A 16,896-nucleotide genomic window follows, 5' to 3' on the forward strand; every position below is an offset into this window, starting at 1 on the left:
GAGCAAACTTGCAACTCTTCTATCAGTACTCTTTCCACTTTTAGTTGAGGGCTCGAGAACTCGCTTTGAGCAAACTTGCAACTCTTCTATCAGTACTCTTTCCACTTTTAGTTGAGGGCTCGGAACATTGCTTTGAGCAAACTTGCAAGTCTTCTATTAGTACTCTTTCCACTTTTAGTTGAGGGCTCGGAACATTGCTTTGAGCAAACTTGCAACTCTTCTATCAGTACTCTTTCCACTTTTAGTTGAGGGCTCGAGAACTCGCTTTGAGCAAACTTGCAACTCTTCTATCAGTACTCTTTCCACTTTTAGTTGAGGGCTCGGAACATTGCTTTGAGCAAACTTGCAACTCTTCTATCAGTACTCTTTACATTTTAGTTGAGGGCTCGAGACCTTGCTTTGAGCAAACTTGCAACTCTTCTATCAGTACTCTTTCCATTTTTAGTTGAGGGCTCGAGACCTTGCTTTGAGCAAACTTGCAAGTCTTCTATCAGTACTCTTTCCACTTTTAGTTGAGGGCTCGGGACCTTGCTTTGAACAAACTTGCAACTTTAGTATATATAAGTACTCTTTCCACTTGCTTTGAGCAAACTTGCATAAATATATATACATATCCTTTCTTTAATCATCTCATTTTATACACATTTTTCGTTAATTATGGTCCAATCAAAGTTACCGTCCTCAAATCTCATCTAAATTTTGATTGACGTATTTCAGATGTACAATTTCTGACCCGTTTCCTTAAACCATTACAGACGTCAGTTCAATAGGATTCATATATAAGGAAAGCAGGAAAGACTCATCTCTATTATATCGCTATGGCTATCACTGTAATGTAATGAGCTACTAAAACTGAATAGAACAGTGGTGGTGCATTACGCGCATTCGTTATTCAATGAATAAAGTTACTCCGGAGTAAATTACTCCAAAATATCTATGGGTAAAGTTACCGGCGATCACTACAATGCTAAGATCTATCGTAACCATATAAAAATATAGCGTTCCGTTCTGTGTTAGTAAACGCCGATTGATATAAATTTAAAGCAGTTATGTCAATACGATCTCGAAACCAGCTGTTAGGTAGTGATTGCGCATAACTGCAGTTCTCAAAAACCCTTTGGCATAAAATACGGCGCTGCAGAATTGTGTGTACCTATATGGAAGTAACTAATTTTGTTCGCCTACTTCACATTAACGTGTGTAAAGGGACTGAAACCTATGGGCAGTGGGTATATTCACTTGACTAATACAGACAGCCTCCAAACTCGTAATAGAACTAAAATCGGAATAAAATTATGCCCTAAACTTAACTTGGTACACACAGTACGGGAACACCTAAAATACAGTGCACTCCCCAAACTGTCTCGACCTATGACTAGCGTTTTCCAACTTCCTGGTGTATTTCGCTTATTAATCAAGTCATGATTTTAGTTTTTCTATTTTGTTTTAGTTTCACGCAAATCATGCGTCGTTATAATGAGTATTATCACGTAACTATAATTTTTATTATGACGCAATACAGAGCGGAAATATTTTCATGCGCTAAGTAATGCTGTTGTCAAACACGGCAATAAGGAATAACACGGTGGTATTATTATGCTAATATCGTGTAGCAATAACTACCTGACTATATGGGTTTATTTTGTTATCGCCACATCGCTAGTTTTATCTTAAGTTATCTTCGATTTATATTAGATTGATGTATTATAATTACTGAGATTAAAAAATATGAAAAAAATAATGAGATTGGCCAAATATAACCCTAGTCGTCAGCTGGGGTGCACATACTCATTTTCTGCGGTCTTCTATCGTCTAAAGTAGTGGTTCTCAAATGGTTGGGAGCGCCCCACAACGGTGCGTGAAACAATATTTTGAGGGGTGTGAAGCTAATTAAAAATAAAAATATTTGTTGGATATGATCTTTCCCGCCTTATTTTCGAAATTTACATTTTTTATTTTGGAAATTTACGTTCAATCCATGTATTTCCAACGTGTTTTTCGAATAAAATATACTTACGCTCTACTATCTGTTATTTGTAGCTTTTTGTGAGCTAATTATTTTTGTGTTAGAGCGTGGGACAATATCCTGGTATCACCCCACCACTAATTCCCCTGATCTGCTTTCTTTAGTTCTGTTTATGCCAGGTTAAGTTGGAAAAAGCCTGTGACGCAATTTTTAAAATAGCTAAGGATCGAAATTCCCAACGCGAGGTGACGTAAAATAAATTGAGACGTGAGTTCCATGCATGACTGCTGTTAGCTTTAAATACGAGTTTGGCGGTGTGGCACGTCGTGCTAAGCATTAGGAATACGCTTGCCACGCCACCTCTGATTACCCTGCGTGGATTCACATGTTCGGATCCCGTGTGGAATAATTAAGTGCGAGAGGATTGCTGGACTCCTCGCCGCCTTAAGTGGTTCACGTAACCGCTGGTCGGTTACGGCTTCCTTAATCCTCAAGTCCATGGAATAAATAACTAACCAATCCCACACCGACATGGATTGGTATTAGGACGAGGGGCTGTGGTTTCCATTATAACTGATTCGACTTATCAGCTTCCTTCTCTCCTGGGATAAAAATGTAAATCCCATTCCTGTATTTAGTTTATATTTAGACGATAATCATTATGAAGGGGACTTCCATGCGATGCTCACATAACCACAATATGTTGCTTATATTACCTTAATTACACGCTTTGCTAGAACTATAAAAATAGCTATTCTATTAAAAAGATACGTTTATGTATAGCACTGAAAATTTTGTCCGTGAAACGAGTTAACGTTCTGAATGAAGGAAAGTGGTACCTATTTTTTTTTTCAATTCTTCCCCTCGCATATTTACGAACTCTTCATTCCTCGCATGTATTTGGAAACAGGTTCAATTCAATCTTTAATGGATCATTAGCTAATAGGATGCACAAGTCGCACCCCCGATTTTGTACAGTTTAGGTCAACGGTGCACAACCTGCGGCCGCCGTGAAAAAATAATGCGGCCGTCCACATAAAAAATCCTAAAAGTTCAAAATATAGGATATGGTGGCTATGCTGGCGTATATTGAAGCAAAACAGTACATTATTATATTTTTGGGGACAAGAAAATGGGGGCGACCGCCCCTCCCCCTCCCAGACTTTCGATTTTTTCCCAATTGTGCAACCATTATTCAACTTGCTGCAATATATCTGCTCAAGAATAGGTCCACCGAAGAGAAAAATCCGTTCGAATGCGAATACTATACTTCCAAGTACTCCTACATACTTCATAATTAGGCAGACTGCAACTCGCATGGGTCAAATACGCGATTATGACGTCATAAAACCCAAAAATTCTCATCAACCCCATAGAGGCCGTATTGAATACAAATAAATGCAATGTGGCCGCCAATAGCAAAAAGGTTTTGCACCCCTGGTTTAGGTTGTTTATATCGTGTGCTTAAATAGGAATTCTAGTAGTAGAAGATGAAGAATATTAGTAGTACTACAGCAAATACGAAGCAAAATTAGACCTCCAAAAGTATGTGCACCAAGATGGCGCACAACCTGAACATAGTATGTGTACCAGGTTAGGGTTCAGGTCGTGCGCCAGCTTGGTACACATACTTCGGGAGCGCCGCAAACAACGCAAATTCCCCCAAACAACGCTGAAATTTCTTTCTGGCGCGGAATTTCTCCCGGTTAGGAAATGTTGACGAAGACCGAAACATATATTACCTCGGTGGTAGCGACCAGCCCGGAAATATAGGAATTAGAAGACCAACGCTTTTCAACCTTTATAGTTAATTTCCTCTCTTCGCTCATTTAGGAAGTCTTCATTCCTCCCTCGTTATGTGTGAAAACTGCTCGTTCAATCTTTGGTGGATACTCTTTGAAACTCTTTTTTACTCCAAATTTTAGTGTGATGACGTCATCAAAAAAAAATCGAAACGTGCCGTGGTTCCATGATTGTATTTCAGCCGTTTTCGTGGTCAGACTACCAGTACTACAAAAGAGTTATTTCTACCTCGTTTTGGCCACCGTATCCATATATTTGATCATCGCTCGCTTGTTTAATTGAATTGTTATTGTTGTGACCAATATAGACTTTCTCTTTAAAAATCACCCAATGGCTTTCAATTTCCAGAAAGTAAAAGCGGAAGAACGATATTACCCTTAGATACTTTTCATGTATACCAGGTTAGGCCATAATTTTATTTCACCTTTTTCTCCGATTTCTCTTATTTTAGTTCCATTACGAGTTCGGGGACTGCTTGTGTTATTCAAGTGAATATACCCTCTGCACATGAGCTTCAGTTCCTTTACAAAACTTGATGCAAAGTAGGCGAACAAAATTAGTTACTTCCATATTGATACATACACTTCTGGAGGGCCCTTTTTAAACACTTTCTCTCTCGAACAGCCCCTGTTTTCCCCAAAAAATGGGATACTAAGATCTGCTGGAATGTAAGCCCTGTTTTTCAGCATTTTCAACAAAAAAAAGTTTAATTTCAAAGTTTAATAATCACAGAAACGATAAATAAAATGATTGTAAAATAAAAGCAGAAAATAAAAATGAAACAATACGAATGTATTTAACAATTTGAGTAGCTAATCGGTTTACCGTTTTTCGGTAAAATATAATACTGTATTTTATTGCATCCATGTGTTTTTGCATTTTCTTTCCAAACAAATTATTAGACAAGCAAACAGTGTGGGCAGTAAATTTTGAATGGAATTCAATGTCGAGCGAGTAACTGAGCTAAGTCTAGCGATCAGTTAAACATTCCATTTGGATAAATTGAGTAACTGCGAGACTTTGATAAACGATGACTCAGGTCAAACCTCCCCAACACAAGAAGCATACCCAGAGAAGTTTTGAATTTGAACCTATTTTTGAAAATGTAACGAAAATTTTTGTGTCATACATAGCAATTTTTGGTCGCTTGAAACTCTTTTAGCCCCTCAAAACTTTTGAAAACACGCATTTTTTGGCCTCCACCCGGGTTGTTACGGTCCAACTTAGCAATTAAAAGTTTAAGATTCCCCCTATGAAAAATTTTGCCCCCCCACCCTTCTGCCCAACACTATATAATGATTGGGGAATTTGTATATTGGATACAATGGCAATAGATGGAAACCCACAACCCCGAGACGCAAATAAAGTTTTGAATCCAAAGTCAATCTCTGAGTTAATTCTCACTAAATATTATAACATCCCCTTTAAATGAGCCGACCAAGTTACTTGAGACTCAATTCAAACTCAAAGCTTTCCCACACGGTAAAATGATACGGGGATATAAAGGCAGTATTGGATGGAGATCCAAGTCATAAGGGAAGCCGTCTCGGGCACCGCGTTGAAGGGGGCTAGCTGTACGTGTGAGTTTGTTGCTTAGTTTGATGATTTATACCACAGTTGGTACCACACAGCAGGAAACTGACAAATAACACGAAAAAACTACAAAAACGAGGCAATATTTATAACTATCCTGGAATGTCTGTCTGTGCGAAAGAAGTGTCTGGGTGGCTTCATTGATTTTCATTGTTACGTCTTTTTGACTCATCGCTGATTCGGCACTGTCGCGGAAATGAACAAGTAAATCGATGCTCGGAGAAACATTCATTCGATGCTTTTCTCACCGGGCCACGCCTCCCATTTGTTAATATTACAAATCCATCAATCAATCAAAAATGACTCCGCCCATCTCTCGGGGGAAGTAATCTCATTACTGGGGTTTCATATCCATCCTTATCCTGTCCTGCATTCGCTGTGTACTGTACCCTTGATTCGGGCTTTATTTCAGAATCACCTGCCAAATGATTATACGCGTTTTCCATTGGTAACATCATATGTTCGTAGTTGGCTGGAATTTCCTCATATATGGGCGGATCTTCTTCTATTGCCGGTAGGGTAGGAATAGGAGGAGGCGAAGATTTTCTAAAAATAAGATGTTGTTATTTCAATCAATACGACTGTTACCAACTTTTTTTTGCTTTTTGCGCCAATTCCAAAATAGGACACCAATTCTCATACCTCCTTAAAACGATGATCTTAAACCGTTACATCTTATGGCGCCTTATGTGTGGATAAAACCTAATCTAAGCAGTTTATTGGCGAAGCGCCTTATAACCAGGTGCGCCGTATAGCCCGTAACAGATAGTGCTTTTTCATATGGCCGTTGGTCCCAGGTTACGTCTACGCATTTGAGACGAATGACAGGTCCACTATAGACATCCCGTCATGGGCTGGTAACGGCTAAAAGTACCGATTAAAATCGATAAGTAGAAAGAGGATTGCTACGCTAAATGAAATGTTTTGAACGGGAAATGAAATTGCATTTCAAACATCTGGCAACTATGATATTTACGCTTTTCATAAAAGTGTATTGTTTTGTAAAAATAATCTACGTAACAATGCCTTACTTTTTACAGAAGCATGCAGCAGCGATGACGATGGCGACGAAGGCTATTGCTACCAGTGCTGCCGGTATAACTGTGGCCAGTAAGAAGTTTTCTGGAAGTCCAGACGAAGCTGTTTTGGTGGAATCTGAAAAAAAATAGACGTGAGTTAATATCTATTCATTAGTTCAAGTTTAGGGATAATGTGGTTATTTTGGCCGGAATTTGGGTCTGATATAGTACAGTACCACAAGTACTTCTAGGGAGCGTGGCTAAATGACCTTAAGTTATAAATCATTTATTAGTTCAGGTTTAGGGATAATGTGATTACTTTAGCAAGAACTTGTTTCTGGTATAGTATAGTACCACAGGTACTTCTTGTGGACCTCGCTCAACAATATTTGCATATGTCATTCCTAACGCACCTCTGACTACGGGGCAATATTTGGCAAGCTTTTTTGACGTGATTGACGTATTTTGAATGACGTGGTCAGATGGTCAGTGGGTTTGGAATAACATATGCAAACATGGTTGAGCCACGCCAACTAGGAGTACTTGTGGTAAGCTATACTAGACCAATGAAATTTACTAAAACTTAGCACAATGATTAATGTTTCTCAAACTAATAGTTTTTGAAACGAAGTTATAACGAGTTCACTCCGGACTTTCCGAAAGTTATAAACTTTTCGAACATGTTTGAATATGGAAATAATTTAAGTTAGTTAAATAACCCCAAGAGATTTCAACCGGACTAGCCAGTTTCCGTGGCATTTAGCCTATCCCAGTTTGACTAACTGGGACATTTTCATGAATTGATAATTTATTATATAAACCGTTCATGATTCGCTATTTGATTAAGTTGTAAGAGCTGCTAATAAAAAGTGACATATCGCCACGATATAACCAAATTAGCTTATGTCAGGAAATCGCCATTTAGTAAATTATACATATGTACAGTCAAACCTAAAAATGGACATAATGCACGACCTAAAATCAAAACTAAAATAGGTACAGCTTTGGATTGCCCCTGGTTTATAACAGCAGAAGTTAAAATTAAAATATAACGTGTACTAAGTACATGTTTATCGGTGCCGGCATAGTATGTGATCCACATGTCATTATATCCTACCGAAACAGTATGTACATATAGCGATTAAGGGGGGGTTACTGTTTACTGTTAGAATTCCTACTGCTCCTGCGTGCAATTCGCGTTATGTTATCACAGTGCTCTCGTCCAGGAGCTGCGGGTGAAGGTTGATGATGACATTTTTTTGATTTATTTACCCGCGATTGGGTGATACTCGATAACCCTCCGTATCGATTCGATTTCACGCCATGGACTTTATAGAAGAATATATAATACGTAACTCGTTGTATATTAGTGTACAAGTGAAATAAAGGTAATTTCATTTCACACTCCAAATACGCTTCGTCTTACGTGGGATGGACATCCTAAACCGTAACCTCGGGATAATGCTCGATAACACTCCAGATATCCGATCTGTTTCACACTAAATGCCATAAAACACTGTGAAATATCCAATATTGTATAAATGGCTGATAGCATAATGGAGTTTATTCAAATTAGAAAAAACATATTCCTATAACAAAATCATGACTTTTATATTAACAGCCATCCTATCAATCATTTTGTATATTTCTTTGAATTTAGGCCATGTTAAAATTCCCCGTCTCAGTATAAATATCTGAATCATGACCGCGTATTGATCAAGCCTATTACGAATAATAACCAAAATAGACTAAGTTCCATAACTTTCAAACTCACACAGTATTTACTTTACGTAAAACAAATCACCACGCCTTGGAAACAAATTTGACTTGATTTTACCATTAAATTAAGACCATGTAACATTCTATAATATATTTACATCTACCGTATTTTGAAGTCCATAAGGCGCACTTTATATCCTTTTTTTCATAAATCGATGGTGCGTTTTATAAGCCGGTGCAGCTAATGTATGAATCAGGTAGGGCTTTGTGCCTTATTGCCTACACTCAAAACCAGTACCGGTTCGCCAGTTCGCCTTGCCTTTAGCAAATTGTTTTAGAAATTAGATTTCAAGTTAGCGACGTACTTAAAATTACCTAGTGGCACACTTTGAATACCACTGGATCAAGTCCTAATAAAAATTGAACCTTCACAAATGCGTGCCACCACGACGACGTACTTTTTTTTACCTACACACCTAAAATGGTTTAGTTAAGTAGAGCCTTGTCTTGGTCTAATATCTGCGTGTAAACTTACCGATGCCTCTTCAAAAGCTTTGCATTGTTCAAGTTTGTTTTTAAAAGCGAATACGCATAACCTTAGACGTGACATTAGAGTCTAAATTTATTAGACTTGACATATAGAGAAAGGACAATATTCTACGATCAGACAAGTCGTGACATAGGAATCGGGTTATATTAATGCCATGCCACTTGAATGATTAAGGTCGATTCAGTTTAGATTGTATGCAAAATTCGAAGCCTCATCGCTGTTTCTTGACCGTATTAACCTGGATTGCTTCAAGGCTGACTTCAAGTTTTTACTAAGATTCCTTTTATGTGGAATTTTCTACTTCATTGTTTTTTCATAGTCGCAGTGGCTAAAAGTGCTTCAAGTCTCGCGTGAATCTTTATACCAAGTTTTTTTTACACAAAAAAGTTCACTTATGTGTAATTCATTGTCTCGTGTTTCTAAAGCTAAGTTCGAAGCTTTAGCTACTGAGTCCTTTGCGCCCATCAAATTTCATAGTATGTAGACATTGGTCATTCCAAACATTTTGTGAGTTGCAGAACCGAAAATATATCACGTACCTGTCGTTTTATCCAGCGTTCTTGTTGGTTTCGAGTATCCTGTGTAGTTGAATGCGCTTCCTAGAATAGAAATAAAATATAGCGTTGGGTATTTCCGATTTCATATCGATAACTAGAGTTTTCAATACCGAACTGGCAAATTACATGAATGTGTATTGTATGAAATTGTATCTAATCTGGTCTCTGAATGACGACTAAAGGCGTGGGTTCGAATCCCACTTCTGACACCATGTAATAATACGTTGTATTATTTATTCAAATTAAAATACAATTAGTTCAACACAATCAAACGGTAACAGTTTAACACTGACTAAGAGAGCAACCAACAAAATCAAGACAGCTTTTATATGTCTATCGTTTTGTGGCGTGATTGGCCTAAACATGCATACGTCACACACATGGGGACTTACGAAGCAGCCAATCAAAACGTCGTCTACTGGACACGTTACAAAGTCACAGCACGTGACAGTTTATCGTATCAGACACTCTCGAAAATGAACGTCTGACCTTGCTTTGAACAATTTTTCTTGAAAAAATTAAATTCAACTTTTGGTAATGACTACTTTACCATCTGATTTTGAGTAGGAGTAAAAATATAGCGTCAGTTAGTACATACCCGACTTTGTCGTGACATTAAGTAACTATTTTTATAAATTGTTACCCACCATCAAATCCGCTAATATTATACAATATATCACAAAATACATACCAGTTTTGCAGTCTATTATTTTGTATTCCATTTCAAATTCCTGGCCTCTATGATTGAATGCCACAGTACAGTTTTCATCAGTAACTGAATTCAGGGTGCATCTTCCATATTTTGTCCTCCATAAGTCATAGCAAGGTCCTCCTTCTGTTTCTTCTTTCTTATGATAAACCATACAAAATGGCGTCTCTTGTTGTCCAATTACATCCTCTGCGAAAATGAGGGAAATTTTGAGTCTATTGCCACTCCACGGGAAGTGGTATTTCTTTTGTCTGACAATGCCTATATGATTTAATAGGACACCTATTGACGGCTTTCGCTCCGAACAAGACCCCATATAAGGTTACTTCCTTAGTTGATAGGACCTGACGGTCAGGAATCCGTTTCGGCATTGCTTACCCAATTTATTACAGCCTGTGTGAGATTGAAGACACGGGATTTAAACTTGAAATGTCTAATCTGCAATACAAACACAGCTACTTATAACGCTTTAACCGCTACGCCTTAACGGGGCCACATGGCAGTTCGAGGGGGAGGGGGGGGTTAATTCTGGGCGCACAACTTATTTTACTAGTCCCATTACTGCGCTACGCCACCCCGGCAGTTCACTTCTTATAGTGTTTCAAACTTTTTGCTTCAAACAGGGCTTCACACGTGGAGCTGATTTCTTATAGATCCCACCAATATTTGGGTCGCCTGCACTTTTTTTTGAGTCCTTTGTTGACAAAAACCTTAAATTTACTGTTTTATTTTTGAGCAAATTTTATAGTTTATGCCGTATTTGTATTGAAGTTTTTTTCAATAGTAACTGTATATGTGGGAAGTATCACAGTTCAAAAACTTGGCAATTTCTACTTCGCTCAAGTATAGCCACGCCACGATTCCAAAAAACGCGCTTATGGAAAATAGGTGCAGCTTTCTCACTATGAGTTAATTTCTGGAAAAATAAATTGTATGTAAAAATGGTTGTTTTATATTGATCAGGGAATTTTGCGACTATAAAAGCACTATATAGCCTAGTATATAAGCATATACTTGGGTCACAATATTTTGCAAAAATTTTTCTTCCCAAAATCGGTCGCTTGAACTAATGTGGTTAACCACTGGTCTACTAATCAACCGCGTCATGGTCGATAATATACATAAAAGCAAGCTCTCTCTCTCTTGTCATTGTAAGCATGCTTCGTAAAGTTGAAAACTTTTATTTTATAACTTATTCTGTGTCTGGTTGTTTCAACAATATCTAGCAATTGGAAAATTCTTTCTAAAATATAACATCAGCCTGCTTACTCGTGTTGATGGATGGAAAATCTTTGCAAAGAATATATGCAAATATTCACACCCACATGACATTTTTGAAATTCAACGAATGTGGGAAAACGCCTAATAATAATATAGTCTGCTAGTTTATGATTAGCTTGTTACAAAAATAGTCAGCAATCGGGGAATTCTTTCTAAAATATAACGTATGTCTGCTGATGCGCGTTAAAAAAACTTTATGCAAATATATAGCACAATTGTAATCGTGCATTTTTAGAATAAGACCAGTCGAAATAACTGATATAACATAATGAGCAAACTATGGCGCGTGAGTTGTTAATCTGTGTCCGAATAGTTTGTAAAATATCAAGTTCAATGCTTTGCTCGAGATGTCCCATAATACACGCATTTGATGGGGGGTTCCCGTACTTAGATATGCAATTAGTTAAGACGACCGTATCAGACGCCTTATGCGACTATATGAGTCACATCTCGCCCATATAGGTCATATAAGGTTACAGAAGTTGGCAATTTAAATGTGTGTTATATGATCCCTTGAATGTATTACTGACATCCCACAAAGATATCAAAAGAAATGCGGTATAGTAACGTTGCTTGATCTGTACTATGACTGAGTTTGTTAATTGTTCATTTCATACGAGCTGGCCTATATATAAATTTGCAAAATTGTTGCAGATGTTAGAACAACTTCATTCCAAAAATTGACATATGAAATCAGCTATTAGGCTGCCATAAAAACAGCAGTTTAAGTATACGGATGAATATATGGTCCCAATCGAAAAGCCTCTTCTGTGGGAGCTGTTGGGCTCTGTCATAAGAAAAATGGGTGTGATTTTAAGAACACAAAAATAGGTAAACGTCTAACACTGAAATATAGACATTCTGATTAAGGCGACGTCTCAAGCGTCATAATGCTTGAAAATAAAACATAATTGTATGGTCACAATCATTAGAAAATTTCCCGTCGAAATGACGTCAATTCCTGTTATCAAACAAATTCAATCAATATTTATTAATAGAACTGCAAAAAATTTGTAAAATTGACTAAAATTTCACTGAAAACGTTTATAACTTTAGCAATAGTTAGCTGGACAATCGGATGAGATTGTCTGTACCAAGCGCGTTTCGAATTAAAATTCGTCCAACAAATTCGCACCATTCATAAATGGATATTTAGACATTAGCACGGAGCAAGCCTCCGAGCCGTAACTGATGGGTAAAGGATCTTTATTTGGGAAAGCAGAATCTTTTTGATTCGGCATATTTATCACAGTCTGGGTGAGACGATAAAGTTCCATTCCAGTATCAAACATAGTTTAACCCAACACGCTAGAATTACTGCCATTCACTGGACTATTTACTGTGCTTCGTCAGTCTGTGTTCTTCAATTTGCCATAAGTAGATTATCTAGCTAATCGTCTGTGCATACGTCTCGTCGCAATTAATTGAGTATATTAATGAATTTTGATATTAAATCGCGTAAATTGAAAGTTAATGAACACAGTCAATGATCCTATGGATCGCTTTGTTACATCGTTGTTTGGAAAAATCAAAATTAGCCTTATTCCTCAACTAATGACCAATCGATTTTAAATGTTCAGTACTTGGAAATAGTTGTAGATGCTGGAAGTCTATTGTGATAATTTATTTAACATAGTTTGGTATTCCAACTTATTGTGTTTGTTTACTGGTAAGAGTAAATTATCTGTCGAGTCATACTTGTTTTACTTTTACCTGAGCCATGTCTTGTTGGTGCTTTATCATTTGTGTACTGCTTTAAGGTGGTGCTAATACTTAATGAATTGAAGCCCAGTATTTCTGAATCTCTCCTTTATGTACTAAAAGTTTTAACCTGATTGGTACAGGAGATGTGAAGAAAAGCGTTTTTTCACAAAATAAACAAAAATAGCAATAATTTGACAAAATGGTCTGCAAGTCCATTTCGTATCCGATAACGATAATAATTGAAGCCGCTAGAAGTCTATAAATTTTGATTTCTCTCAAATTTTTCCTGGGCTGACAATGCATCGGCATCTTCTTTATGCAATTTTCGCTACAATTCATCAACACCAAGACAAAATGTTAACATGTGGAGACATAGCGTACATCGCGACTTCAATCTTTATGTACTAAAACTTTTAAATCGATTGGGACACGAAATGTAAAGGAAAGTGTTTTCATTTTCAAAACATCAATAGCAATAATTTGACAAAACGCCCACACGTCCATTTCGTGTCCAATAACGACTTGACAGCTGAGCCGACTTCGATGGAAATGCATTCGTGATTTAAAAATGAAAATACAATCACGCTGTACATTAGAATGTGTTTTCAATAGTTTCAAAGTTTCTGTGCTCTCTTTTTGGTATCCTGAGATAAAAATAACCAATTGTGCTTTGTGTATCCGAATTTACAATAGTAAAAATTTGGTTACCGATTTTAAATAGATTTTATGCTTCGATTTTTGAAAGCTTTTCGCCGGAATTTCCAAATCCTTCTTGGGTGCGAAGCGTCCCATTTAACTATATTTGAATCACAAGTAAATAAAAATGAATGGTTCAATTCTCATGCCCACCACCTCACTCACCCAGGGTGTAATAACTATGGTGAGCAATGTTGAACTGGGAAAATCGGTGTATTCAAAATATAACAGGTTCATATATGTTAGTGAAAGCTTGTAGAAAAACTTGTACTAAGGAATGAAAAACGCGTAAATATGTCGTATAAAATGTGTGTTCATTTTTATCTATATGGCGTCTAACATAGACAGTAATTACTGTGAATAGAATAGGATTTAAATATTTATCCCGTGGGAGCCTATACGACGGCTTAATCATATGGCAAACCACGACCTCTCGTCCGGTTACCAGTCTAAGTCGGGTATGGGATTAGTTAGCCAGTTATTTGTTTCAGATTAACGATTTCAGGTTTAAAACGAAAAAGCACCTCATCAAAGATGTGATAGATTGAGTAGGCAATGTTAAACCGGGAAAATCCGTTCCTTCCAAAATTTAGTAACTGCCTACATAATATTGTAACTTAGTGGAGAAAAATTCGACCGAAATGTCGTATAAAGCGATGGGATGGCGTTTGACACACAAAATACTTACTGTAAATCATAAAGTCCCTGCTGCGTATTCCTTCCATCTTGAAAACGTCAAATACTATGATTGCATTGGGGTTTGGTAAACCTGTACAAATAGGAAACAAGTAAGGCGGTGGTTTTAACCTTTTTGGTTTCTGTATTTGCCTATTTCGAAAATCCTCATTACTGCCTCACGGTTGTACAGTTCTAATAGCTTATATTGTTCATAAGGAAATATGGATACTCCTATTCTTTGAGAGTACGAATCTGGTTAAGAGACAATATGATCCCTCAATTACTTTCAGTTCAGCCGGACTACATTTTAATAAAAAGGGCAAAAGGTAATGTTCACCTAATAAATAATGGTACTCCAGAAGTATGTGCACCAAAGATGGCGGACACCGGAACGTCGTATGTGTACCAGGTTAGGATTAGGCCATAATTTTAGGTACAAATACTACGGGAGTCACTTGGCTAGTCACCGAACTCGTAATAGAACTAATATGGGGAAAATCGGAATAAAATTATGGCCTAACCCTAACCTGGTACACATACGACGTTCCGGTGTCCGGCATCTTGGTGCACATACTTCTGTAGCGCATAAACAAGAGCTAAAATACGCGGACAACCAAGCCCAACAATTTATCAAATCGATCCACAAGTTGTGCCCAGTTAAAAACTTATACGGCTATGTCACTTATTGATTGTACTGAATTTTGGTTTTGCAGCTGTTGGTCAATATTCAATCCCCAAAATAAATCAATTCACCCCAAGTTAAATCCGGTTTAATGAATTTCTACTCACCGGGAAACGAAAACTCATATTTCAGTCCTCGTTGAAGATAAATGCTTTCAATAAATCCCGATCCCCGAGGTTGTATGAAAATATCTTGTGCGTGAACTATCGTTGCCAGAAGTTGTGAAACAACTAAAAAAAAATCTTTGAATAATTAGACGCAATGGTTTAGTGCAATGGTTGTTAGACGGTCGGACGCGCCCAGCAAGGGGGGCGTAGACAATTTTTTGAGGTGGCGTGAAGCTAATTAAAAATAAAAACAATTGTTAGATTTGATCTTACCCGCCCTATTTTGGTTATTTACATTTCTTTATTTCAGAGATTTACGTTCTGTCCACGTATTTTTTGAATAAAACATACTTTCGTCTTCTTAGTATATTATCTGTTATTTGTAGCTTATTGTTAGCTAGTTATTTTTGAGGTGGGCGCGAGACTTGATAAATTCTAAAATGGGGGCGCGGCTTTAAACGTTTGAGAACCTCTGAACTTTGGTGTTATAGGTGTAAGGTTGTTTTTATCTATGTTGGCATCGCGCGTTAACGATCTCGGGTTCCCATTTCATGCCCGCCACCTCACCCAGGAATTGGGAATATTTTGGTCCTTCCTAACAATAATGGTAGATTTTTGCATATCAGTGGACAATTGAACAGAACTCTTTTCGGCAGATCGATATTTTATGTAGTGACATCTCTGACATCGAGTATTCATCGAGCTTTAAGCGTGTCAAAAGTCGTTTGTAACTTTCCTATCAGGCTTTGAGCGAGTTTGTTTACCTGATTTCGTAAAATCCACCAGAGGTATACTGCATTTGTGCAGGATTTTGAAGTGTCCTTTACTTTTACTATGTACTATACTATATTCTTCCCCGTTTACCTACTATATCATGCTATTTACTTACGCATACACATAACGCACGCAAACACTACTTACATGTTATTGTAACAGCTTTTGTGAAATCCATGCTATTAGGTCATTCAATGTTGATAAATTCGTCCAAGTCGCGATCCAATGCAAGGTTTAATATTTTTTTAGTATTGTTTTACTTAAAATTTGTGCTAAAAGTCTGAAAATAATAATGAAAACTCTATTAACTTGTATGAAACAGCTCTGATTTACATTAGATCTTTCGAAAGAAAACTTGGCATAACAAAAGTTTTTTAAAGTCATAGATGCTCAAAATGTTGACCGTGTACTTCCAAGCAGTGTCCTAACCTAGAAGTTTCGAAGTTTAAGTTGTGGGTTAAATTTAACCTATAATTATACGCATTTGATTCGGGATCTCATCTGACCTTTAAATTAGCTGCTTTTCTAGCGAACTCCCTGTATATTATCCCGGAAAACGCTATTCTACGATACAAGATTTACCACAAGAGAAAAATTATTAAATTTATCGATAGTTGCATCACAACATAGCGATGTGCCATTACTCCGAAAGTTGTTCGTCTAATCAGATGTTTCCAGTTCATGACTATTTACTGGCATGATTTTGTGTATTTTTGTCTAACTAACATATATATCTCTCAGCGCAAAATTTTTCATTTTTTTTTCAAGACTTCCCTACCAGTAAGTTTTTAGTTGAGAGATACTTTTATGAAACAACAAGGAAAAAGCAAGCATTCTACTCAATGAAAAAGCAAATCGTAAATGTACTTCTATTATACAGGCTATCTCATGATACAAAATTAAAGTTAAAAAGATGTTATAATGACAAGATAGCAATGTAAAATTATATGAGCACGAAAATCAGCGAAATTACAGCTAAAAGTTGGAAGAACTTCATCACCAAATGTTTTTCATAAAGTTGGGTCAGAAGTCCCATAACAATGTTCTCGTGTATAAAA

General features: G+C 37.0%; 1 protein-coding gene across 1 annotated transcript; it reads right to left on the reverse strand.

Annotated features, from left to right (window-relative positions):
- Positions 1-4,487: 4,487 nt before the first annotated feature.
- On the reverse strand, positions 4,488-16,108 carry LOC120331334 (uncharacterized). The gene is made up of 7 exons (XM_078113933.1): positions 15,986-16,108; positions 15,065-15,187; positions 14,286-14,366; positions 9,899-10,105; positions 9,190-9,249; positions 6,394-6,517; positions 4,488-5,908 (listed from the first exon to the last, which is right to left on the reverse strand). Exons 1-7 carry the CDS (start codon positions 16,014-16,016, stop codon positions 5,656-5,658), a joined length of 879 nt encoding a protein of 292 aa, XP_077970059.1. The 5' UTR covers positions 16,017-16,108; the 3' UTR covers positions 4,488-5,655.
- Positions 16,109-16,896: the final 788 nt, after the last annotated feature.

The sequence above is a fragment of the Styela clava genome, chromosome 6, assembly GCF_964204865.1.
Source record: "Styela clava chromosome 6, kaStyClav1.hap1.2, whole genome shotgun sequence".
NCBI lineage: Eukaryota > Metazoa > Chordata > Ascidiacea > Stolidobranchia > Styelidae > Styela > Styela clava.